General features: G+C 38.5%; 3 protein-coding genes across 4 annotated transcripts; 2 read left to right on the forward strand and 1 right to left on the reverse strand.

The window, feature by feature from the left end:
* Positions 1-207: 207 nt before the first annotated feature.
* clptm1 (CLPTM1 regulator of GABA type A receptor forward trafficking) lies at positions 208-11,302 on the forward strand. The gene is made up of 14 exons (XM_079885459.1): positions 208-307; positions 2,676-2,803; positions 3,507-3,630; positions 3,774-3,932; positions 4,137-4,254; positions 4,435-4,520; positions 4,698-4,818; positions 6,753-6,997; positions 7,616-7,709; positions 7,793-7,983; positions 8,084-8,179; positions 8,277-8,412; positions 9,731-9,898; positions 10,013-11,302. The coding sequence occupies exons 1-14, from the start codon at positions 254-256 to the stop codon at positions 10,189-10,191; spliced, it is 1,899 nt and encodes a 632-aa protein (XP_079741585.1). The 5' UTR covers positions 208-253; the 3' UTR covers positions 10,192-11,302.
* A 577-nt stretch (positions 11,303-11,879) lies between these two features.
* mos (v-mos Moloney murine sarcoma viral oncogene homolog) lies at positions 11,880-13,665 on the reverse strand. Its single transcript, XM_079885460.1, has one exon. The coding sequence runs from the start codon at positions 13,275-13,277 to the stop codon at positions 12,285-12,287; it is 993 nt and encodes a 330-aa protein (XP_079741586.1). The 5' UTR covers positions 13,278-13,665; the 3' UTR covers positions 11,880-12,284.
* Positions 13,666-14,139: 474 nt separating this feature from the next.
* relb (v-rel avian reticuloendotheliosis viral oncogene homolog B) lies at positions 14,140-24,396 on the forward strand. 2 transcript variants are annotated; one of them, XM_079885958.1, is made up of 11 exons: positions 14,317-14,488; positions 15,057-15,068; positions 15,403-15,569; positions 18,684-18,989; positions 19,485-19,645; positions 19,744-19,835; positions 20,321-20,452; positions 20,559-20,663; positions 20,784-20,999; positions 22,013-22,078; positions 22,164-24,376. In XM_079885958.1, the coding sequence occupies exons 1-11, from the start codon at positions 14,446-14,448 to the stop codon at positions 22,631-22,633; spliced, it is 1,770 nt and encodes a 589-aa protein (XP_079742084.1). In that variant the 5' UTR covers positions 14,317-14,445; the 3' UTR covers positions 22,634-24,376. The 2 variants fall into 2 exon arrangements, with proteins under 2 accessions (XP_079742085.1, XP_079742084.1); XM_079885959.1 differs by lacking the exon at positions 15,057-15,068 and having other exon boundaries at positions 14,140-14,492; positions 22,164-24,396.
* Positions 24,397-24,801: the final 405 nt, after the last annotated feature.

The following is a 24,801-nucleotide window of genomic DNA, read 5'->3' on the forward strand; positions in this document are numbered from 1 at the left end:
ATGTTAAGAGCTGAGCCATAGAATGAAATTGCAACAAATAACTTTATTAACAAAACTTAATAAACAGCATTATGTGTAGGCTACATGGATTTTTGGAACGCGTTGGAGCTTGATGACGTTTTTTGAACCGGTTCTTTGACACGAACTGTTCGAACGAACCGATTCGCGGAAATTGGTAGTTCCCAGACAGAAAATCTCGCGATATATCAGATTACATACCACCACATTACAGTGTGCGATAGAGACAGGTAAGATGGCGGCGCAGGAGACCCAAGCAACACAGCAGCTGTCCGTAAGCAACGGAGAGGTAAGAATATCGAAATAATAAAGTATAGCCGTCAGATGGACTTGTCAACGAACAGCTTTCATATAGTCAAGTTCACGAGAGTAAAGACTTGCTTCCTGTTCGTTTTAAAGAAGAAATCCAGATTGCCGGTGTGAATCAGCGACCCCTTTAATTTAGCATGCAGTGGGGGAGAAAACAATGTTGTCTGAGTCACGCAGGGTCTTGTCCGATTGTGTGACTTATTATTACCACCGGCACATCTCCTTCTTACAAATCTCAATTTACACCATTTTCTATCTCACAGGCTGTAAGTTATTTCAAAAACGAGTAAACTACTGCTCCCTTTGACAGCATTTTAAGGCATCATCACGTTTGAAAGCGTATTTGATGTCCATAAACGCTGTCTAGCTAGACAGCTGACTTGGCTTTAAGAAACAGCCTATATTGTATATGGTGGTTCAGAAACTTCTATATACTGTTATGAGCTGATGTCTATGAGTTGATCATTTTTAGCATGCTGGCTAACTAGCTGCCTAGCTCTTTCGTTAGCTTCACATGTCAAAGCAGTTTAAAGATGGCAGTATTGTGCAATCCTGGTCACTAATCCTCCAGTTAGACCATGTAACGTTAGTGATACAATAGTACGTGTCTTGGGTGCAAATGGAGGAACTGTAGTGGTGGTTAGAAGTTTTGTAATGATTATAGTATGCTGTGTGCCGTCAGCTACTAAGTCAGCTAACGTTACTTGAGTAAATGGCTTAAGTCAGGGATGATCACAGAGATCTGCTTTCATACAGAGATTTCATACTGTAATTTTCTAGTGAACACAAAGACATTTCTGGTGGGGTTGGTCTGAGTTAGACTTAAACGCTTAGGAGGGAGAACTTACTATTGGCCTGCTGCTGAATTAAGCAGCAAGGTTAGCTTCACTCATCTGGATGAATAACCCTGTGGTTACTGATTACACAGGTTATAAAGGTCATATGTGTTATGAACTTACTCAGGTTTACAACACTTTTTCCAAAACAAAAGTGGGCTGCCAAATGTAAACAAGTGGATAACAGTTTCTCAGTATGTTGACTTCTCAATCTTATTTTTATTGGAAACAAAGAAAACTGGTCTGATGTCATTTATACATCTTTTTGAGTTTAATTCATCTTGCTTGGTTTTTTTCATTGTTCATTAGCTCTAACCAAGCTCTAGATGGGGTTTCTGTAAGTGAACTGGTTAAATTGGTTATGTTGACAATATTATCATGACAATACAGCATTAGGGTCTCCACCTTTTCCAGAAAGGCCATTCCATCATCTGTGATTAGGTTAGCCTAACCTTTGTCATATCATCAGAAAGCTACAATGGACTTTGATTTTAGTGTTGAGAACAATAGAGGTCTTCGGACTTAGCCCTGGGGGACCCCGTATTCAGAAAGAGGATTGGCTGCCCACGTTCATTGCCTGAGGTCTGTCAAGAAGAACAGTCCAGGACCCACTAATAGACAGTTTTAAGATTAAAATAAATTCTACACAAGTGCATAAACGTTAATATCATCCCAAGCTTGATTTCTCATGTTGGTTTTGTGTTCAGACCAAAATTTGTATTCTATAATCTATATGTAACTTGGTGACAAGCCTTTTGGGATATATTGTTGTCATGTCAGAGCTGTTATATCTAATCTTTAGACAACTGGATTGTAAACAGAATCATTGTGGTCCCTGGAGTGTGTCAAATCTAAATCATTTCCTAGGCAATTTACTTTTAGCTGATCAAAAAAAAAGGGGGAACAGTGGGAATACAGAGCTAGATGAAAGCTACAGTTATCTCTTTATGAACTTGTGAAAATACATTTATGGTAATCATGATATCTTTCTTTCTTGGTCATGGTTTAAACTGGTCATGCTTAGTTTTCTTTAGATTGAGTTGATGGCAGACTTCTATCAGGCTTTCTCATTTTCAGAAAGCAGCAGCAGTTTTTGTCGGTATAGCACACACACACACACACACACACACACACACACACACACACACACACACACACCAAAAAAATGCCTGTGGCTTTGTTTTCTCTAATTAATATTTCCTGTTTTGTCAGTACTGGTTTAGCTGGCACCCTACCAAATGTCAGAGTTAAGGAAAGTAATTGTAATCATGTATGAAGAAGGCTAGTTGTAAAATTTGGCTATATTTTCTCTGCTTAGTTAATTATCAATTATATAACCAAAACTAAAGTGCAAAATTTGCAGAGATGGTGTAAAAAACAAAAACAAACTGTTGTTAAGGGCACAATGATAAAAGGTTTGTTCTATCTTTTTGTCTAACATCTTTATCACTATGTGTTATATAGTAAATGTTCATGGTAAATTTGTTCATCACTGTTCAATGCTCTGTGCAGGTGAGCAGTAATGGGGCAGCTCCCTCAGGTCAGGACGCTCAGACAGTGGCGACTGCACAGGACCCCCAACAACAGCAGCAGCAACAGCAGCCCAATGCCTGGCAGGTGATTAAAGGTGTCCTCTTCAGGTGAGTCCTTAATGTGAACCTAATTGATTGTTTAACATTATAATTGTGTTTTTTTTTCTCCATGGTGTCCACGCATGTACTTTCAGAACACACTTTGGTCCCCTGACAGAGGTGGTTTGTTTTGTAAAACTCTGTGGATGGCAACTTATAGATCATGTGGTTGAATTTTAGCTTGGTATACTCTGTTTCAATGCACTTGAACAGTTTAATTTGGTAATATTTATGCAAATAAATGACACGGGTTGCTGTGATCAACATTGGTTTTGGATAATTGTCAACATTTATTGGTATTGCCTGCTGAAGATATTGCAACAACCCCAATGTGAGCCCAGAGGGCTATATTACTCAATGGACATCCCGTGAGGGGAAAGCAACTGAACGTCAGAGTTGTTCTGGGTGCTCTAATTGATGTCAGGGGGTTTGCATACTTAAGTTAACATACTTATGCAATATATATATTTTTGGTTTAAATGTTTTATTTATTGTCACAGGTACAGTCATTACCTTCACCAGTGGTATTTCAAATTCACTTTACTCACACTTAAGGTGGGCTGAAATGGACTGTTTTATGGAATACTTTCTCAAATAATAGGTGACAATATAACGCAACTGTGTTGCATCATGAGTTTTGGGATTACTACACCTGAACATCATTTAACTGAAGTCTAATATCAGTTTGCTTTTGTGTTTGTGTATTGCTCAGGATTTTTATCATCTGGGCTATAAGCAGCTGGTTCCGCAGAGGTCCATCAACTCCAGATCCCACCACTCCAGCTGGAGCTCCGCGATTGCCCAGCAGAAACCTCTTCCCCAAGGACACCCTTATGGTATTCATAATCAAGACCTTTCCCATCTGCATTTTACATATATAACCAGGATATATAATCAACCTCCTAACCAAATCCTGAGTAGGGTCAGGTTTGTAGCTGCTTTGATAACACGATGTTCTCTGTTACCTGTCTTTTCACAGGATTTATATGTATACATCTCTGAGGATGAGATATTTACAGATTTTAACAATACAGAAGCATTATTCTGGTACCAGCAAGATCTGGTTTATGGAGACTGGTCTACAGGGGACTTGGGGGATGGCTGCTACGAGCATTACCAAGAGCTGGACATCTCTGAGGTGGGACGTGAATACTTGCTGTAAATGTGAATGCAATATATCTGAGTGATGCATGGTTTTAAAAGAAGTGACATTCATTTTTAAATGAATGAATATAATTATATTTAGTAGGCACTGTAAAAATCCAATAATATAATTTTATGTGTATAAAATCCTTGTGTTGAGTGACTGTTACTGATGGCCCGCCTGTTTTTGTTCATACAGAGTTTGAAGCAGAACGGCTCTATATACATCCACATTTACTTCACCAAGAGTGGCTTCCACCCAGACCCCAAACGGAAGGGCCAGTACCGCAGGCTATCCACGGTCCACACCACTCGAAGTGAGTTTGTCCAGTTTTTGCCTTTGTTTCTTGCACTCTCTCACTCACCTCTGTGACACGCGTGTTTTTGCTGCTCACACGTTTGGCTGTGTCAGCAGGCCTGTAATAACACATTATCAGTGCATGGGTGAACCCACTTTAAAGCCTAGAGCCTGTTTTCACACACTTCCACTTCAACAGTGCTCAACAAGTACAAGAGGAGGAAGTTCCTCAAGACCAAGAACCTGTTGACGGGAGAAACAGAAGCTGATCCAGAAATGATCAAGGTAAGTTTGAGACACAAGCTCTTTTCCAAAACCTTGAGCTTCCTCAGTGAAATAAGTTAATCGACATTGCTCTTGGATCTTCCACCATCCATTTTCCCCATGCTGTGCATTCTGGGATTGCCTTGTCAATGAAGGACACATAGGATGTGAAGTTTTGCTATGTTTGTGCATTCTCAGCGGGCTGAGAGTCATGGGCCTGTGGAGATCATATCCCATTGGCATCCCAACCTCACTATCAACATGGTGGACGATCACACAGCTTGGGTGAAAGGCTCTGTCCCCCCTCCCCTTGACCAGCGTAAGTTATATTTTGTGCTAAACTGCCTCATATTATTATGTCCAGAGCCATAGACCAGGGCTATTCAATTAGCTTCATTCGAGGGCTGGATTATCAAATCGAAAAGTTGAAGTGGGTTGGTTTGGGGGTTTAGCTTATTTATTGAAACATAACATTTTCAATAAATGAGTTAAAGTAACCCTAAAAAAGTATAGTATTTACTTGGAAATGTGGTACCTAACAGTATGCAGATATATAAAACCATAATAAATAATAACTTGATCATTTACAGCTGTGTACAACTATTTTCCTTGGAACAAATAAATTAATTATACAAACTCATAGCTGTTGGTGAGAAATAATAATTATTTTATTTATAATTGTTATGCTTAAATGAAAATATTCTGACTGTGAGACTTGATAACCACACGCTACTCACTCCCACTGTATAAAAATTGCCTAAACACAAGTTAAAAACTATACGAACCTTTACAAAGAAAATGACAATTTCATAACAAACATTAATTATATATTCCTCTACCCACCTAATAAATCTAATGCCATATAAATCACTAGATTTACTATTATACTACATAATATTATAGTATATTTACTATATTTATTTATTACCACATAGTATTCAATATAAATATTACACATTTCTGCCAAACCCATGGTAAATTACTACAGTACATTCATGGTAAATGTTTGTAAGGGTGATTAGGGGATTTAAAGTCTTCTAATTTCGTTCATGCCACAATGTTTCTCCTGCTTTTCTCATCAGTCATGTTGGGAATGAGTAAATTTAGGACACATATAATAACTGCTGAAATATTCGCACGTAAAACGTTTCTCAGGTCAATCGGAGCGAGTATCAAACTAAATTAGCTGCACCGCCAGGAAAAGAGGAGGAGGGAGGTTGGTGCCGTCGGGCCAGATGGAGATGATTGGCGGGCCGCCAATTGAATAGCCCTGTACAGTATAAATTTCTTGGAGTAATTATAAAAAAATAATAATCGGTGAGGGACGATGGGTACAACCGCCCAGATCAGCCAAAGCAACAGCGATCAATGGGATGGTGTCGCAGCCAGATCACCCTCAACTCCCGTCTTAGTGAACGCGCGGCGGGTCTATATATGGCAGACATGACCTGAGTTTCTCTTCGACGGTGACTGGAAATTCAAGTTGCGATTTTTCACGTTGGATATACTCGCGCGATCAAATATAGATGTGTTAAACACATTAAGAACACAAATTCTACGTTTATTCTTTAAAACAGTCGGTATTTCCCACAATGCTTCGCTGCTATGCAGCAGCTATTGGCGTACGTCACGATTACTAAGCGCTGCTATTGGCTTAGGTAATGTTTACGTCACGATTATTAAGTATGTAAGGCGAACGGAACGCATTGACAGGACGGAACGGGGCCAATTCTCTTTAAACGAAACGCGTGAAATTTGACCGCGTCAACAGTCTATGGTCAACACGCACTGTTTGTCGGCGTTAACACGGCAATTTTTACGTGTTTCTTTTGTATGTGTAGACAAGCACCACATTCTGGTCGTAAAAATATTCAGCAGCACAACTGATTTCAACATTGATGATAATAATAATAATTGTTTCTTGAGCAGCAAGTCAGCATATCAGAATGATTTCTGAAGGATCATGTGACACTGAAGACTGGAGTAATGATGCTGAAAATGTATCTTTGCATCACAGAAAAAAAAAAAAAAAAACTTTTAATATATGTCCAAATAGAAACTGTTATTTAAATTTGTAATAATATATCACAATACTGTTGTTTATACTGTATTTTTGATCAAATAAATGCAGGCTGGGTGAGCATAAGAGACTTATTTCAAAAACATTTAAAAATCCAACTGACCCCAAACTTTTGAACGTTAGACTGATCTAGAATCACCTCTGGTTAACCTGAGCCCTTCTGTTTCTCTCAGATGTGAAGTTTGATGCAGTCAGTGGAGACTATTATCCCATTGTTTATTTCAATGACTACTGGAACCTGCAGAAGGACTATTACCCTATAAATGAGACCCTGGAGAATCTGCCCCTTCGGCTCTCCTACTGCCCCCTGTCCTTGTGGCGCTGGCAGTTATATGCCGCCCAGAGCGCCCGCTCCCCCTGGAACTTCCTGGGAGAGGAAACTTATGAGCAGTCAGATGAGGACCAGGATTCTGTTAAGGTCTGTACTGCACTCAAGAGAATATCGGTTTTATTTTATTTGTATATCATTTGCAGCTGATCACTTTTGATGTTTAATACATGTGATATTAGACCGTAGAAAATGTGCTTTTGATTTTTCATAACTACAGGCATTTGTATCTAAAGAATACTACCCATTACACCACATGTAGCCGTATTTATTTAGTGTATTTTTTCATATTAACAAAAAAAAATTATATCCCATAAGCAAAACAATATATTAAATGGTCAAAAAAAAAAAACCCTTTTAGATCACAAAACAACCTGACATAGCGTTAATGATGAAATTATTATTATTATTATATACTTCTCTATATTATCTATATATACTTATCTATACCCCAGGGCTAAGAAAAAGTTTTTCTTTTAGTTTAATTATTGTTAAAATGCAGAAATGAAATGTATTTTCTCTATTGGAACCACAATTTTTTATTGGAAAAAATCTGTATTGTTGTTAAAAGTGTTCAGTTATAACCTCCTCAGCCTGACTCAGAATATTAATTGAGTGATGTAATGTTAAAATTCCAAGCAGAGTAACTACTTTGAGAAATGCCATTAAAAGGTCTTGTGCTAATATGCTTGCTTATTACCTGAACAGGTGGCTCTACTTGAGACCAATCCATACCTCCTGGGCCTGACCATCGTGGTTTCCATTGTCCACAGCATTTTTGAGTTCTTGGCCTTCAAGAATGGTAAATAAATACTGATGTATATACGTGTGTTAATTGATTGAGACTTGTGGGTTCTGGCGTCTCTCATTTCACTTTCTCTGCAGATATCCAGTTCTGGAACAGCCGCCAGTCTCTCGAGGGCCTGTCTGTGCGCTCCATCATATTCGGGGTGTTCCAGTCTCTGGTAGTGCTGCTCTATATCCTGGACAACGAGACCAATTTCGTCGTCCAGGTCAGCGTATTCATCGGCCTGCTCATCGATTTCTGGAAGATTACCAAAGTCATGGACGTCAGGGTGAGATGATGCAACTACCAGGCATTTTGGATTACTTCACTTTAATGCCTAGGCTTGAATTCTTCGATCTCGATGTTGATTCTTGTTTTTCTTTTCCTAGCTGGACAGAGAGAACAGGATTGCTGGAATTGTGCCACGACTGACTTTTAAAGACAAGTCCACATATGTGCAGTCTTCAACCAAAATCTATGATGATGTAAGAGACTTTTAAGCTGCATTTTAGAGATCATTCTTCAAATCCACATCATTTATACAAGTACAAATTAATATTTGTTTGTTTTTTCCCTTCCCAGATGGCCTTTAGGTACCTGTCCTGGCTGTTGTACCCTCTCTTTGGGTGCTATGCAGTTTATAGCTTATTATATGTGGAACACAAAGGCTGGTACTCATGGGTGCTGAGTATGCTTTATGGGTTCTTGTTAACCTTCGGTAAGTGTGGCTTCACTTCCTGTTTGTAATGGCTTCATCTGATTGCATTTCTAATAATTGCAAGAATGCTCAGAGTCTGTGCCCACATCCAATCAGAAACGGTGATTAGATGCTTGAGGAATAAGCTTACAAAGGGGAATTTCACTTTTTAATCTTCAAGGCCCAAAGGATTTTCTACAGTTCTGTAAATAGAAAAAGAGAGCACTGTCTGCAACACGGGCACACAGTCACGTGTGGAATCCAGTAGTTAGCCTGGAGGCAGTTCATGTATGTTGACACATTGATATTTAATGATTTCAAAATGAAAGTAATGGGAAAACTTTTTCTTTTAACACTCAGATGCAGCTTTTTGATATGTTTATATGGGGTTCTGAGTTAGTTTGAACTTCTTGTACTTTACGTTTATGCATTTTGCAGATGCTTTTATCAAAAGCGACTTTCATTGCACTCAAGATTTACATTTTCATGCATTTCCTAGGAATCGAAGCTATGACCCTAGCTTCACTAATCTGTGTCGCTAATAGTGTTGCTTGTAATTCTGTTTGGAGATGCTAGTAGAACAGAAATTACACATTTCAGCATTAAGAAGTTACAAAACTTGTCATTTAAAATATTTTGTGAAGTACTTCCTGTTAACTAATTAACTAACGCTTTAATTAGTGTGCTTGACAGCATGTTTTGCTTGATTTTAGAATGTTTGGGTAGGAAAATGTGTGCATTTAAATTTAAGGACAGCTGTTAAAGCTATGCACATTCAGATTGACCTTTGCCCTGTGTTTTGTGCTTTTAATTTTATTTTGTTTTTAGCTTCTCACCTTGAGCGTTAGATTTTTCTATTGGCGTGTCACGTTAAATAGTCTAGATATAAAAAAAATGCATGTCAAGAATCCTGAATCCTTAAGACTGACTGGTTGTTAAAGAGAACCTATTATGCTTTTTTTACATTTTCATGTTGCTGTTCGAGCATAAAAAGGCTCTGCAAAATTACAAAAGCACAAAGTCACTCCAAAAAGAGTTATTCTCTATATCAGTAAGCACTGTTTCTGAACTCCCTGAAACGCCTACATTGTGGTCTTAAGTTTTCTTACACATCACAATTTTAGTAATTACCGCATAAGGCATACGAAAAAGAGGGCGAGCCCTAGTTGAGTTACGTTAGTGTGTTGAAACTTATGGTTTGATGTGGTTGACCAATCATCACACGCTTTTCCATTGCGCTTTTCAGAAGAAGGGTTTTCATAGAAGCAGAAACTAAAAAGAGCATTACTCACAGACTGGGAAGAGAAGTTGAACTGTACATGCATCATGTTTCCTACAGGCTTCATCACCATGACACCACAGCTCTTCATCAACTACAAGATGAAGTCAGTAGCTCATCTTCCCTGGAGGATGCTCACCTACAAGGCCCTGAATACATTTATAGATGACTTGTTTGCCTTTGTCATCAAGATGCCAATGATGTACAGAATAGGTTGTCTCAGAGATGGTACGTGCTCATACGTTTCCTGTTGACGATATGATTCGGTGTCATGACGATTAGTATCTTAATGCTGCTAGTATTTTCCACTATATAATTAGCTGTGCTGCCATTTCTCCACAGACGTTGTCTTCTTCATCTATCTGTACCAGCGCTGGATTTACAGAGTGGACCCCAACCGTGTCAACGAGTTCGGGACCAGCGGAGTCGACCCGACCAAGGACAGCTCAGCCCAGCCTGGAGCTGCCGAAACAACCGCTGCCATCACAGATAAATCAGAGGGGGAGAAGAAAAATGATTAACCCCTTTTAACCCCCTCTCTTGCCCTCTGGTCTTGTGACGGTGTGATAATGCATCTGCAAGGCTGAATTTATGTTTAATTGTCAGGGAAGGGAACTGGAGTAATGGTATTACGTAAAAGACTGCAGGAAAAAAGTTCAGTTCAACGTTCCTCGTTTGTGTGGGATCCACAGGAAAAGAAATATTTAATGTAGAGTTCCTGAAATCATTCTTTTTCAATCTCCCATATTTTTGCAGTCAAAGTGAAGTAAAATGTGATGTACTGTATTGTATATTTTTGGGTTGGTAACACTAATAATTTGAAGGGTTAGGTGGTCCATAATTAAATCCCATTGGCTGGAGTGAATAGGGTGAGTGCAGTACATATCATTTAGTTTTTTTGAAGAGTTAGGAAAAGAGGCCAAACACAGCCTCGCTGTTCTCCTGATTCTGTGTTCTTATTTTCTGTTCATTCCATGTGTGAAGGGATACCAGGAAGCAGAGTTGTGTAGTGTAGGACGGAGGAGGCCAAGAAAAAAAGAAAAAAAAGCCAATTCTGTTCAAACGCTACCCTGTGCAAGACAGAGACTTTCCACGTTTTTAAAACAAGAATTGATGTTGCAAACTTGAACAAAAAATAAAGAAATAACAGCCTTGTAGGTATTAATATATAAGTATATATTAATATTATTAATAACTGATCATGATTATTTTCTAAGCCTCTAAATTTTCTTTTGTATGTCCTAAAACTGTACAGCATCTCAGCTTGTAAAACGTAATCATGCTGACGTCAAACATCTAGCAATAGCTGAATTGCCAGTTTTCTGAGAACTAGTTGCTGAGAACACACTCCACAGTTGGACCACCATGTCACGTCCGGCTCAACACAGCACAGTCCAAGAATGCGCGAGACGCAATGCCTGTTTTGTTTTTTTTGTGCCGTAATTCTGAATTGATTAAGCTTTTATTTTGGTACGTTGCAAAATTTCATCACTCATGTTTATAGTAAAGCATAAGTGCAGTTTAAAGTGGACATTGTTTTATTCATGTCTCAAGACTTGTGTATTTGCATTTTGGCTTTTAACAGGTGTGACGTTGGTCTCATAAAAACATTAAATACATCCAAGGAACATCCACATTTTGTAAAGATTTTAAACTGAAACCACTCAATGAACCAGGAGAAAAAATGTCAACATTTGGTTGTACCATATGATGTGAATACTTTCTCTTCGGGTTTGGCATGAATATATATATATTTTTTAAATGTATATTGAAACATAAATAGTAAAAGTATTGCTTGAATTCACAGGGCAATGATGGTTTTAGCATAAACTCATGGCAGATTTACATTTGAGCGGCATATTTGGATTTATCAGGGTTGTAAATTAGTGTTTTTATAATAAAGCAGTATGATAATGGGCCCTAAAAAGATAAAAGTATTACCTTCTAGAAAAATCTCTAGAACTGTTTTTGTAAAGCTTGGCAGAATTCTGGATGATACAAATTGAGTCACCAACCTACATTTATTTAAAATACGTGTTTTCACCTACTGTACATTATAAACCAATAATGATCCCGGGAGCTAAACGATCAATTTTTTTGAGCAATGACCATATTCATAAATTTAACACTGAATATGCACAATATTTGAATATTGTGCTGACACCTAGCGCCGTAGATGCAGCATCACGCAAACATTTTGTTTGATGATAAATGCTTTATTCGCCCTCTATCAGTCATAATCATTTATTTAATCATTTTATTATCAAAGTGGCCCATTAACAAAGCAATTCCCAAGATAAATGGAGGAATATTCAATATTCAAACGTAATTTTTATTTACTAATTAATAAAATAAGATCTAGAAATTTTACAAAAGTAAAACTAATTCACAAACGTTCAGCTCTCAACTTCTCACATTTATTTATAAATATGAAGGAAATTTAACCTCAGAAATATTACAAAAGGCTCGATTTAAACAAGCAAACATTTAATTAAAGCTCTTTATATATTAAAAATAATTTTGCTTCACAATAAAAATGGCAAACATTTACAATATTAAACTTACAAAACATCATTACAATAAAACTAATCTAAATATATTTTGTCGTGCAAATTCACAATAAGATCAAAGAAAGTTCATTGACGAGCTGATCTGCGGTCGGTCGGATGTCGGGGTCGCCGTCCCAACACCGGCTGATCAGCTTTTGACATGTCTTTCCAGAAGATGACTGAGTAAAAACATCCCTAGTGAGTGATGGGCGCAGATTATACGCCACAACAGCGTACAGAATACACTGCCTGTCTCCCTCATACGGCGGCTCTCGGGTGAGGAGCTGCCACATTGTGATGCCAAAAGAATAAATGTCCACGCGCGTAGAAACTGCCTCACCTTTCAGCAGCTCGGGCGCGCGGTGAGTGAACGTGCCGCCGATTTCACTCAGATGCGTCACGGTGTCGCTTTTGCTCGATAGTTTTAGAGAACACCCAAAATCTGCAAGCTTACAGACACCCTGTTGTGATACTAAAACATTGGCAGGTTTTAAATCCAAGTGGACTGTGACATGCGCGTGCAAGTGCTGGAGCGCGCGGGCGATGTCTATTGAATATTTCACGCACTTGTCCATAGGCAACGGGGCTGTGAGTCCGTAAATGACCTGATGTAGGTTTAGCGCACCTGCGAACTCCATTACAATCGTTCCGATGTTGTCTTTGGTGTTGAGGTGCGCGGGCGTACACGTGGTAGCCGCAATCACGCGCACAATGTTTTGATGGTGCAAGTGCGCTGCATTGAGTTCCGCCCAGAAACTCTGCCTCGAAGCCAGTTTGTTTTTCACACATCTCACTTTTTTCACAGCCACAGTCTCTCCAAAGTATGTGCCTTTGAACACCATCCCGAATCCACCGCTGCCGATGGGCTCCAGAGCCTGCAGTTCTCGCCAGTGGATCACAGAAGACCACAGTCTGTGGGCGATTTTACCGTGAAACGTGTTTATGGGAACGCGCAGAGTAGATCCACTCGCAGTTTTGGTTAGCGGGCTACTGCACGCGCCAAACTCGAGCCCAAAATCCTTTGGCAACAGTCGGGTAATGGGGATTGGGGACGGCATAGTGCATGGTGACCTCAAAGAGCTGTTGGCTGTTTGCTTCGCGTGGGAGAGTTCACGTGATCATTTTTATGCACGTCTGTCATATGACCATCACATGCCGAGGGAAAATGTCAAGACTGAGAAGTTTTTGTATTACGTACGTAAAAGTTTACTCTAGAGATATAATTTGTATGATATGGGAAACTGTTCTCTCTGTGTAGGCGGTATTTTAACAGAGGCCTAGCGATAAATAAAACATTTATGTAAAATAACTCTAAATCACACGCGTTATTTGTAGCTATTGGCTCACCCGTTTCTATCTTACCAGTGCTGTATTAACCGAGGCTGACGCAATGATGAAAACAACAGGCGCAATGTGCCTCATTACACCCTGTTGCTCTGCAATATTTACTCTAGATCACGTGACTTTCAACACACACTCACTCACTCTCTCTCTCTCTCTCTCTCTCTCTCTCTCTCTCTCTCTCTCTCCGCTATTTGTTGACACTACACTAAGGTGTTCTGTGCGTCCCCGATAATTTAAATATTTATATTAATATATACTACTGCTAATATTATTTGTATATAAGTAATTTAATATATTAAATCATGCATTTTTGATTATTTAACATTTTTATTTTTTAAATAATTGTTGCGTTTATAGGCTATAATATAAAGTAAATAAATGATTATTATTGTTAGGCTACTTGACGTATGGAAAGCTATAGCGCACTTAGGTTATTTAAGGACGGTGTTCATTATTGGGACTGTACCTGATAATAACTGATGCGCTTTCTTGAGAGAAACTCACCTGTTGTTAGTCGTTGACATGGCGACGAATCTTGGGGGTTTCCCCATTTGTGACGTAGGGGGATTTCCACCCACAGACTACTGATGATTATCAAGAGAAAGAAGTGCGAAGACGAACGGTTTATCATGTCATAATCGTTAGTGGGTGAGCAAGAGATAAAGCGGTCTCTCTCTTTTTCTCCAGATTTCTTTCCCAAAAGCTTCCGTTAACTTCAGGGCTTCCAAAAAAACAACCAGGCGAAGCACCCGGAAATGAGTGCGTAACGCGGGTCTGATGATCTTGACGCTGTTTCGGTGGATTTTCAAGCTTAGAGATTCAACACAATAACGACCTACGAGTGCGAGTAGAAACCAAAGAGACTCTTTTATAGTGCTTGCAATGAGAAACATGAGCGTTCGGAACGGCACAGCGGAAAATGGAGGTCAGTTCACTTTCTTACACTTCGGCCCTGTTGTCACTCTGATTCAGCATGTTTTAGGAATATTTGCTTTTACTTTGAGACAGAGCAAATTCTACTGCAAATGACGCATTGAAATTGAACAAATGATAACAATCGCCATGTCACGTTATATTACGTTTTATGATACTAAAGTATAATCGAAAGCGAGTTGTTTTCTAAGAGAAGTGGGTGTTTCCAAAGTTACAGGCCTGTATCGAAACAATAACAGGCCCGCGAATGTCTTATTTTATTGTCTTGAACGGTTATAATGGTTTAGTATGTCTCTACTCTAGTCCTATCGAAATGCATGTTTATCATCTGAAATGTTTTTGACTTGTAAGTAAGCGGGTTTGTTTATTAGCTGATAATAAAGAAAAGCTGTTGCATGCAGACACGTTTTTTTTTTTTTTAAATGACATTGTTTGTCCTTAACTGCTAGTTTTATGTAATATTAATACATAAGTTGCTTTCAGTTTCGTGTTCCGGAAATGCGTATGTTTAACTGTTTTTTGTGTCTTGTTTTTCTCTCCCGTCTCCCTGTGCTGTGCAGCCTTAGACCTAGGTGAGTGTAAAAATGACGTCATTGTGGGGTGACCTTGTTCGTCCACTTTCTGTTCCCTTCCCTAAATATATTAAGTTTTTTGTTTGTTTGTTTGTTAAACTATCCCTTTAACACCATAAAACGATGTCATTATTTATTAACCTTTTTGTCTTTTCCATGGAACAGAAAAGGAGATGTTGTATACAGCGTGACAGCCTCAGTTGCCATCTTTTTCCATACAGTGAAAGTACATGAGATCATCTGCTTTTGTGTTCCATGGAAAAAAGTGAATGACAGAATTGTACTTTTATCTACACCTTGTGTTTATCTTTATGTCAAAACTCTCTCTGAACAGATATAATAGATGAGTACCTTTTGGAGAAAACGACCAAAGAGCCGAGTCAGCCGAGGCTCCCTGGTCCTCCTCCTCCACCTGCGGACCAAGACATCCAGCCTGTTGATCCACCATGTAGAAGCAGGAGGAGCACTCCGCAGTTGGTTCCCAGAGGGTTAGCTCCACATGTGAGTCTTTCTGCTGTTTTTCACATTAAAATCAACAGGAAGAGCGGTTGTCTATAGCAGGCATTACTATTATTATTCTTTTATTCTGTTTTGAAATCCTTAAAGGGAGTTTTCACCCCATAAATAAAATTCTGTTATCTTTTACTCACCCTCATGTCAACTTGTATGACTTTATTCCTTCTGCAAAACACAAAAGAAGAACGTTGTTAACTGAATAGTTTTAGTGACCACTGACTTTAATTGTATGGAAAAAAACACGGAAACATTTCTCAAAATATCTTCTTTTATGTTCCTCAGTTTGATTTGGAACAACATGATGATTTTAAGTTCTGGGTGAGCTTCCCCTGTAACTTTATCAATTCAATTGGGTGCATAACTCATCCCACCTTGTTTGTTCTATGGACATTAAATAAGCCACAGAGTTTATGGCATCATTCGTGTATTCACTTGCCTTACAAGCTGTCTTACGTTTATTGGTATATCGAAACTTGTTCATGACATCAAGCTTTTTTTTTTACCCACTGAAGGATGATTGTAATTCGATGCCTGCTTTCAGTTAGAGTTCTCTCCGCTCATGCTTTTCTCCCCCATACAAAAGGCAGACAGGCACATGCCCTCCTCTCTTCTTCTCACTTTCTCATTGGCTGGTTTTTCATCCAGCTACACGAGCTTCCTGTTTCTTCACCATGCTCTTTCTGGCTCTTCTCAGCGGTTCTTTGTGTAAGCGATCTGAGTCCATTCTCTGGCATGTCCAGACTTGGTGTTTATCTGTTATTTACTCAAAAATTCAACATTCTGAAACTTGTTAATATATTTATTTTTTATAATCATGTTCTTTGTGTTCAGTGTCTTTGAATGTTCTGCATGTGTCAAACAAACTGTTAATCACTCTCTTTTTTTCCCTCCCCCTCTCTTTTGAACACTCACTTTCTCTTTCTCTCTCACTGTTGTTTGACATTGGTTTAAATTTCAATTGCTGATATTGCATAGGGATTTGGATGTGAGTTTGTCTTTCCATTAATGATTTCAGATATTGGAAAGTCCGAAAAGGAACATGTGATTTCAATGTGGTAGTAAAACAAGCTGGTTTTCGAATGTGGTTTTCTGAAGCCTTTTGTGTGGCTGATTCATTGTGCAGGTGTTTGAATATAAATTATTCAGCGATTCGCAGGCCATTTATTTGATCTAAATAAGTAAACCCTTTTTTGGCATTGCTTAAAGTCCAACTGAAATCAAAATTGACCCTATTTACTTTGTTAGCGCATATTACTAGTCTTGTGGTAAAAAAAAATTGTTTGCCGTCGTAATCTTTAATCAAAATCTGAAAAGTTACTTCCGGTCTGGAATGGCGTTTCTTCTCTGATGATGTAGGTTTGACGGCTTGGGTTGGGAAACACCTAACCACTCCCCTCAAACCGTTAGTCTGTTATGAGTGAGAGATGGAGAGGAGGAGTGCTAGAGTAAAACCCTGCCCTCTGTTCAATATTTCTTTTCACTGGGAAATACGTCACAACACTGGAGAAAAGTCGTTTGCAACTTCCGGTTCACGCGGACTTTAATTTATCTGTTTGTTTGAATATTTTGTCTCTTGCTCTATTCATTTGTTTGTTAATTTATTTGATATATAGAAATCCAGCTGTAAATTACAGTGCACACCAAAGACAATATATTATAACAACTATAAAGTTTTAATAATCTTTCAAAACTCTTTAAGAACAGGAAAGTCCACAACAAAACTTACGATAGTGACACGGAGGAAGAGTAAAACTGCCATCCATGTAGTCAATAATCTTACCCCTTAAAACTCATCTTTGATCACTTTCCTTTTCCTGTGAAAAAAAATTATGTATGCCTTAAAATAGCTTGAATGTAACTCTACACCCTTTCTTCATTTAGTATACGCGGAGCCATGAATATGCAAATGAGCCCTGCCTCCACTGACTCATACAGGCTCGTCTACAAGTCGATGTATCAGAATGGTAATGCGTTTTATGTATCGCTCTCTACAACGTCAGAGACGTAACGGTAATTATTATGATTAGCCTTTGGCTTGACTGTTATCAAACGGCTAATAATGTGTTGCTAATGTTCCACAAACCATGTTCCCGTTCGCCATCTCAAAGTCAGACAGCTGCCTTCTTAAAATCATTATCGTTAGAAACGCTTTGAACATCATAGAACATCAGTGGAGAAAGGCATATAGTTCATCATAACAATGTAATATACATCATAGGCTATACATAATTCACCCACTATATTGCTAATTCTACCTGATTTTTCATATAAACAGAAAAATATACCGGGATAACCTGACTTCTCTTGAGACTCCCCTGCTTTGCAGTTAATGATTTGCTAAAGCCCGCCCTCACGTTGATGTGATTGGTTACAAGGTAGTTTGTGGCGTAAAAAACACAGGCGATTTCAAACCGCTTTTTTGAGACTGTCTTTGGTTCACTGCAGTTTTAAGGAGAAATTACTCAGCAATGGTGTTGACTTATGAATTTGCACATAGTTTGTCTTAAAGCATATTAAAAATACCACATAGACATATAAACAATATTTAAAATTTGATTTTCACCACAGAGGGGCTTTAAAAGCCAATCAGAATCCACCCGACTTTAAAGAGAATTTGAAACGTCAGACGACAAACTCCATTGCATGCTTACAATAATTAATGCGCACCAATAATGCCAATAAACACTAGTAATATTATCATTATAGCTATCTTTAGAGTTATTGTTCTTGATGTGAACACCCTTTAATCTGTTAAAAGTGGTTTAGAACTCATTTAGCAACCACATAGCAACACCCTTGTAAGCAGGTGCTTAAAACCACTCAGAACACTTTGCATAGTAACACCCTGGCAACCACCTGTAAAATCCTAGTAACCCATAGTGATGTGATAAAAAACTACAAAGAACATTTTAGCTATATAGTAACACTTTAGCAATAAGGCATAAAACTGGCAACCTTTCAGGACATTTTAGTAACTGTATAGTGACTTAGCAACTGAATAGCAATGTTCCAGCAACCACCTAGAACAACGTTTGTAAGGAGAAGCGCAATTAAATTTCTTCAAATGCAAAAATTTAGTTTGCATCTCTCTTTTCACAGACTCCGTTCATCTTTGACCAGGCCCCAACCACGAAAACTGCTGGGATGGCATCAATGCATCCCATGCGAGGCCACAAAGGGCCTTCTCAGCGACGGGGACAGACATCTGTAGCACCCCAGTGTCTTCATCCTCCGCAGTCTGGGACAGAACATCTGGAGCGCTTCCTGGAAAAGCCTGAGATGGTGGTGGTGGAGCAGCCGAAGGAGCGTGGCATGCGATTTCGCTATGAGTGCGAAGGACGATCAGCGGGTAGCATCCTTGGAGCCTCCAGCACTGACGCCAGCAAAACTCTGCCTGCTATTGAAGTAAGTCTGAGGAAGAACTTTTGACAAGGGTGCTAATGAGCTGACAGTTGTAGTTTTAGGAGTTAAATACATTTTTATCATCATGTTATCATCAGTTAGACCTTGTGAGCCTCTCATTTAATTTCAATTATGCATTCAAGTTTCTCCATTTACATGAATTGCTTTGAGCACCTTATTTAATTTAGTGGGTGTGTCTGGAATGCACCAACTATCCCAAGACAGTGGGGCTTCCCCCGTTATGGTTTGTGGTAATTAAGTTAAACGTGTCTTTGCAGCTAAAAATGAAAGCTCCCTGGAGAGGTGTGCGATGCGTGGGTGCTGACGAAGGGATTTACCTTTAAACCACACAAATAAACATGTTCACCAGTCATTTTTTCCTTTAGGCAAATGTCCATACATGGGTACTTTCAACAAAGGAGCCTGTGCCAAAAATGCAACCACAAAGAAGCCATGCAAAAACAAAAGTAAAACTGTATTTCATCTTTTTACCTTTAGATTAAAGGCCCCATTGACAATATCAAGAAAGTGATGGTCACCGTGTCTCTTGTGACAAAGGACATCCCGTACCGGCCACACCCACACTGCTTGGTTGGGAAAGACTGTTCAGATGGGATCTGTGTCATCCACATCAATCCCCACAGTGCTCGTCGACACAGGTATGTTTCTGGTAACCTCAATGGAACAGCATGCTTAGCAGAACGTGATCTGAGTGTAAGAACGTAATTTCCAGCCTGAGTATGTTGGTGTTTTCCAGCTTTGCAAATCTGGGCATCCAGTGTGTGCGGAGGAAGGAACTTGATGCCTCACTGCTGAAGAGGAGGAATAAGAATATTGATCCTTTTAACAGTGAGTTGTTGAACGATAGTTGTTGACTCACTGGTTGTTTCTCAAACCTAGTGAGCAATTTAGGCAGCATACTAACAGAAATGGGACGTCATACATAAGTAGCAACTCTCTACGCTACATGAAGTGCATAAGAACACTCAAACATCATGTTGCTAAGCTTACAGCACTTTACTTTAAGTACAAAAATACATATTCAGTTAAATTCAAGTTTATTTGTATAGCGCTTTGCATAATACATATTGTTTCAAAGCAAATTCTTGTTTCATGTGTCCCACACAAATTAGGTATTTATCAAACTATTTTTTTAGAAATATTTTGTCTGTATTGAATAAATTATTTTTGAAATCTCACTTTGTCCAGATGTATATTTTATAATGAGGTCAATGCCATATTCTCATTAGGTTTTGGAACAGGTCCTAATAATACTCTTCCACTGTAGCTGAGTATGAACAACTGTTGAATGTTTTTGTCTCGTTCTCCCCCAGCGGGCCACTCTAAGAGCATTGAGGACATGGACATGAACGTTGTGAGACTCTGTTTCCAGTGTGAGCTGGAACGAAAGGACGGAGACAGAATCCCCCTCGCCCCTGTGGTTTCCAACCCAATCTACGACAAGAGTAAGAGCAAGACATATGTGGCCAAAAACATACTCTACCAAAGTACTTCAATTCTCTGTAGTTTCCTGGCAGATGATGATTGGGTTGTTTGTATTTGTCTGATTAGAGGCGACCACAACTGCAGAGCTGAAAATCAATCGGCTTAATGTGGTCAGAGGCCCCTGCACAGGAAAAACCGAAATCTACATGCTCTGTGACAAAGTGCAGAAAGGTAACTGAACATGATACGCCACATTTAATTGCTCAAATTCCTATTATATCTCACTTGATGCTATCTTTACAAAACAGTTGGACTAAAACAACTAATTTGTATATCTGGAATCCTCTATAGATGACATAGAGATAATCTTCAGCATGGAGGACTGGGAGGGCAAGGCGGAGTTTGCTCAGACTGATGTCCACAGACAAATCGCCATTGTCTTCAAGTCCCCACCATTCAGGGAGCAGAACATATCTGAGGAGGTGGAGGTCAACGTGTGTCTACGCCGCATATCTGACCGGATGGACAGCGAGCCAGTCAAGTTCACGTATGTTCCAGACAACGCAGGTGAGTTATCAGACATGGCTGAACGTTGAAAGGAAAGCCACCTCAATATCAAAAGATACAAATATTATTATTAATTTCAAAATAAATTAATTAAAGATTATCCTGTTAAAGACGCTGGATAGGCTCCAGCATCCCCAGGACTCTACTGAGGATAAGCGGGTTGGAGAATGGAATACTATTTAAATTAAATCTGTACACATTTTTCTTCTCTTTATTTAGATAAACAAATGTAAAAAGTATAACAAATTCTACCACAATATTTAACACTACTGTTCAAAAAAAGAAAACAAAAGTCTCTTCTGCTCACCAAGGCTGCATTTATTTGATCAAAATGCAGTAAAAACAGTAATATTGTCAAATATTATTACAATTTAAAATAATTATTTTCTATGTTAATATATTTTAAAGTCATCATGAAATCAAAATTTACCCTATTTAGTGCACATTACTCGTGGTGAACAATTCATCTGTTAATTCACAGAAAAAAAAAAGTATTCCTGTGATTCTTCAGTGTCACATGATCTTCAGAAATCAGACTAATGCACTGATTTGGTGCTCAAGAAACATTTCTTATTATCATTGTTGAAAAATATTTTTTTCTCAGGATTCTTTTGATTTTCTTACGGTGCTGTAACGATCCTAAAAATGTTTCTTATGTGGGGCTTTTAGGTTGCTTGTGTTTTAAAGTAGGAGAATACAAAAGCAGACTAAGCCAAAATGCCTCCGATTCAGAAATGAATCACATCCTCTCTTGCTGGTTTCTAAAATATTGCAAAAGTAGGTGTGTCACCGTGCCAGTTATTCAAGGGGATTTATAATTAGGCAGCATTACTGTAGTTTAAACTGAAAGTATGCATGAGGAAACTGTAATGCTTCATAATAGGTCTTCTGTTGTCTACAGAACACAGATGATTCCTTTATAATCTGTGCTATTTTAGCCAGTGCCATCACATGCTCATGTCACCCTATAACACTGAAGGGAGGTTCATTTGATTTGCACTTTTGATCCGCAGATCCCTACGGAGTGAACCGCAAGAGAAAAATTAAAACAGATGTCAAGTTCAGCGAGCCATGCAGCAGTAAGGACTTTTTTTAATGGAAATCTTAATATCATTCTCTGAAACGTTGTTGACTACATCAGTTTTATCTTCCCTGCTCCCTCAGGTCAAGACCTCATTGTAAACGAACCTGGCATGTCACAGCATTTTGACCCATTCTACACTCACATTCCCGATTGTACCATTCCCAATGCTTCCATGCCAATCACTGTTCAGGACAGAGGCATCCACATGTTATCCCAGGGCATGGAGGAAATTCACTATAATGAAGACTTTAAACAAGAGGACGGTTGTATTAGCATGGACCCAGAGGCTTTGGAAACCTTCTTCCAAAACTTGGTTCAACAAGGTTCAGAGCATTTTTTAAATGAATTTCAGATCCTTGATTTAAACTTATGTTTAGACGGCACAGATACGAACTCAAACGTCAACCAACCCATGATGAACATGGCGTCTATAAATGACGTGCAATTCAGTCAGATGGTGAATGAGAATCAGGCCTATCCAGCAGATTTGGAGAACATCGAAGGCCTTGTTTTCCCCCCTGTGAAGAGCGAGAATGACCTGGACCATTGAAAACCACTGTGGACTTTGGGATTTTGGACATACAGTCGTTGCTGACTAGAAAATCATTCCTGACCAGGAAAAGGCTAAGTAGAACTTGTTATTGACTAAAAAACCAGTTCAGCTGGCACTATGACTTCCAGTTTGGTAGTATGTGCATACAAATGAAGTAAATCACATGCCAACAAAAGGCAGGAGTGGCATGTAGCCATTGCATTTTCTAGTAAAAAGGGAGCAACATATGCTGCTCAACTGCTTCAATTGTGCCAGTTATGAAATATGTCTGTCATTTGCTAATTTATTGTGAGAGTTTTAAAAGCAGAACAGATACGTATCAAGGAAATGGACCCAGAACCAAATTCACTCAAATATTTAAGTGTTATATATATATAACATGATATTTGTTTTGAACATTTCTGCACAGTTCAACTGTTGAGGAATTTCAATTAACAGCATTAAGGGGACAAAATTAGACATGATTCTGAAGTAGCAGTTGGATTAATTCATGTAATTCATACCAATCTGACACCATGTCATTTTTATTTAATTTATTTCATGTAATCATCAACAATTAAAATCCCCCACCAAATCCTCTGCCCATATCTAGCCATTTGTGATTCCTGAACTAAAACATAGTTTGTAATTGTGATATCTGGTTAACCAGTACAGCACTATGCTAAGCTGTAAGGGTTTGTCCACACAAAACGTGTTTTTGCATTCCTCTCTGTTGCTTTTCTATTGTTTTTCTCTGTAAACAAGCGCTAGATGGAAGTTTGGACGTTGCGTTCGTTGAGCTTATGCATGGCGCAACGTTCTAAAAACGTACCGAAGAAGTTCAAAGCTGGTTAACTTATAGATCTGGCTTTTTATCTCATGTTTTTAAATGCAAAAACACGTTCTGTTTGAATGTCCTCTTAACTTGCAAACCAAAATTTCAGTTTTCTAACTGAAAACACAAAGAAAGGGAAATGTTTAATTTGATTTTGTTTGCTTTGGTAGTATAATATCATTTGAAATACACTATTAACATATTTTCATGACATCTCTTATCAGGCACCAAATAGAGTAACCATTAAATATGGTTTCAGCCAATGGAATCACTTTGGCGTCCAAGGGGATTGGATTCTGTTGGGGACTAGTATTTTGCATGACATGATTGGTTTTTTAACACAGGTACTTTAGTCAAGTAGTCAGCAGCTATCATGCAACTAGTTTAAACTAGATTAAACTTCAGCAATTTAATCGCTGTCAATGTGAACACAACTCAAACAGATGGTGAAGAGCAATATGATAATTGGTCAGTTATTGGGATTTCTGGTTAGCCCCGTCCACTGAGAAATTTTAATTGGTCTAAAATTTCACATTAGTTGTATATTAAACATTAAATATGTTCTGATCGGCTGCATTTTAGCTTTAAGTGAGATTAGTAACTTTTCACTGGAAACTTGTCTCATGTCTGGTTACATCATGCTGTGAAGTTAAACAAATGAAATGAATGTAGTCAAAATAAGTCAGTGGCAAAAAGATTTCACCGCTTTTTTCTGTTTTAACTACATTTAAATATCAATGTTGAAGGAAGATGAATTCATGATCTTAATCATTGGAAAGCATTTCGTCCATTTGTACACGCATGTATAATGTCAGTCATACTGCTGTGATTCTCATTGTTTTCTGTAAAAATCCATTAGTTGCCTGCAAATACTGTCGCTTTCTGCTTCTCATAGTATGCTTTTGCTGTTGATATTAAAAATGTGGAAAATGAATATTTTGACTCCATTTGACTGTCCCCATGAATAATTGCTAAAGTCACGGGATGAATCATAATTTCTTCCGATCTTGACTGTAGGCAGAAGTCTATGGCTAAAGTCCTTTCAAATCCACCTCACCACATTAACAGTGTGAATTCAAACCCTTGACTTCATATGCGTTTCCAGATTCAAGCGACATTAGGGAATCAGATAAAGTGTGCTGTTACTTCCTCATTCACTAGTGCTATTGCTGTGCTTTGTTGCACTTCTCTGATACTATATATAGGTTTCAAAACAATAGCCGGCCCACACACATTCAGCATGTCACAATCTCTGACAAAATAGCCTCCTACAGTTTTTCATTGAACTTTAGACATGTTGCTTAAATTGTTGTTCTGTTTTTAAGGTTATTAAAACCTGTTTTTAGGTTAT

This window comes from Squalius cephalus (assembly GCF_949319135.1).
Source record: "Squalius cephalus genome assembly, chromosome: 11".
Classification (NCBI taxonomy): Eukaryota; Metazoa; Chordata; class Actinopteri; order Cypriniformes; family Leuciscidae; genus Squalius; species Squalius cephalus.

What these genes read in the sequence shown, in the direction of transcription:
- clptm1 (XM_079885459.1), top strand. Translation starts at nt 254, where the DNA reads ATGGCGGCGCAGGAGACCCAAGCAACACAGCAGCTGTCCGTAAGCAAC. An exon ending in CACGGTCCACACCACTCGAA is followed by an intron (nt 4,255 to 4,434) that starts GTGAGTTTGTCC and finishes CCACTTCAACAG; the next exon opens with TGCTCAACAAGTACAAGAGG. An exon ending in TGGGTTCTTGTTAACCTTCG is followed by an intron (nt 8,413 to 9,730) that starts GTAAGTGTGGCT and finishes TGTTTCCTACAG; the next exon opens with GCTTCATCACCATGACACCA.
- mos (XM_079885460.1), bottom strand. Translation starts at nt 13,277, where the DNA reads ATGCCGTCCCCAATCCCCATTACCCGACTGTTGCCAAAGGATTTTGGG.
- relb (XM_079885958.1), top strand. Translation starts at nt 14,446, where the DNA reads ATGAGAAACATGAGCGTTCGGAACGGCACAGCGGAAAATGGAG. An exon ending in AAACTCTGCCTGCTATTGAA is followed by an intron (nt 18,990 to 19,484) that starts GTAAGTCTGAGG and finishes TTTTACCTTTAG; the next exon opens with ATTAAAGGCCCCATTGACAA. An exon ending in CACAGTGCTCGTCGACACAG is followed by an intron (nt 19,646 to 19,743) that starts GTATGTTTCTGG and finishes GGTGTTTTCCAG; the next exon opens with CTTTGCAAATCTGGGCATCC.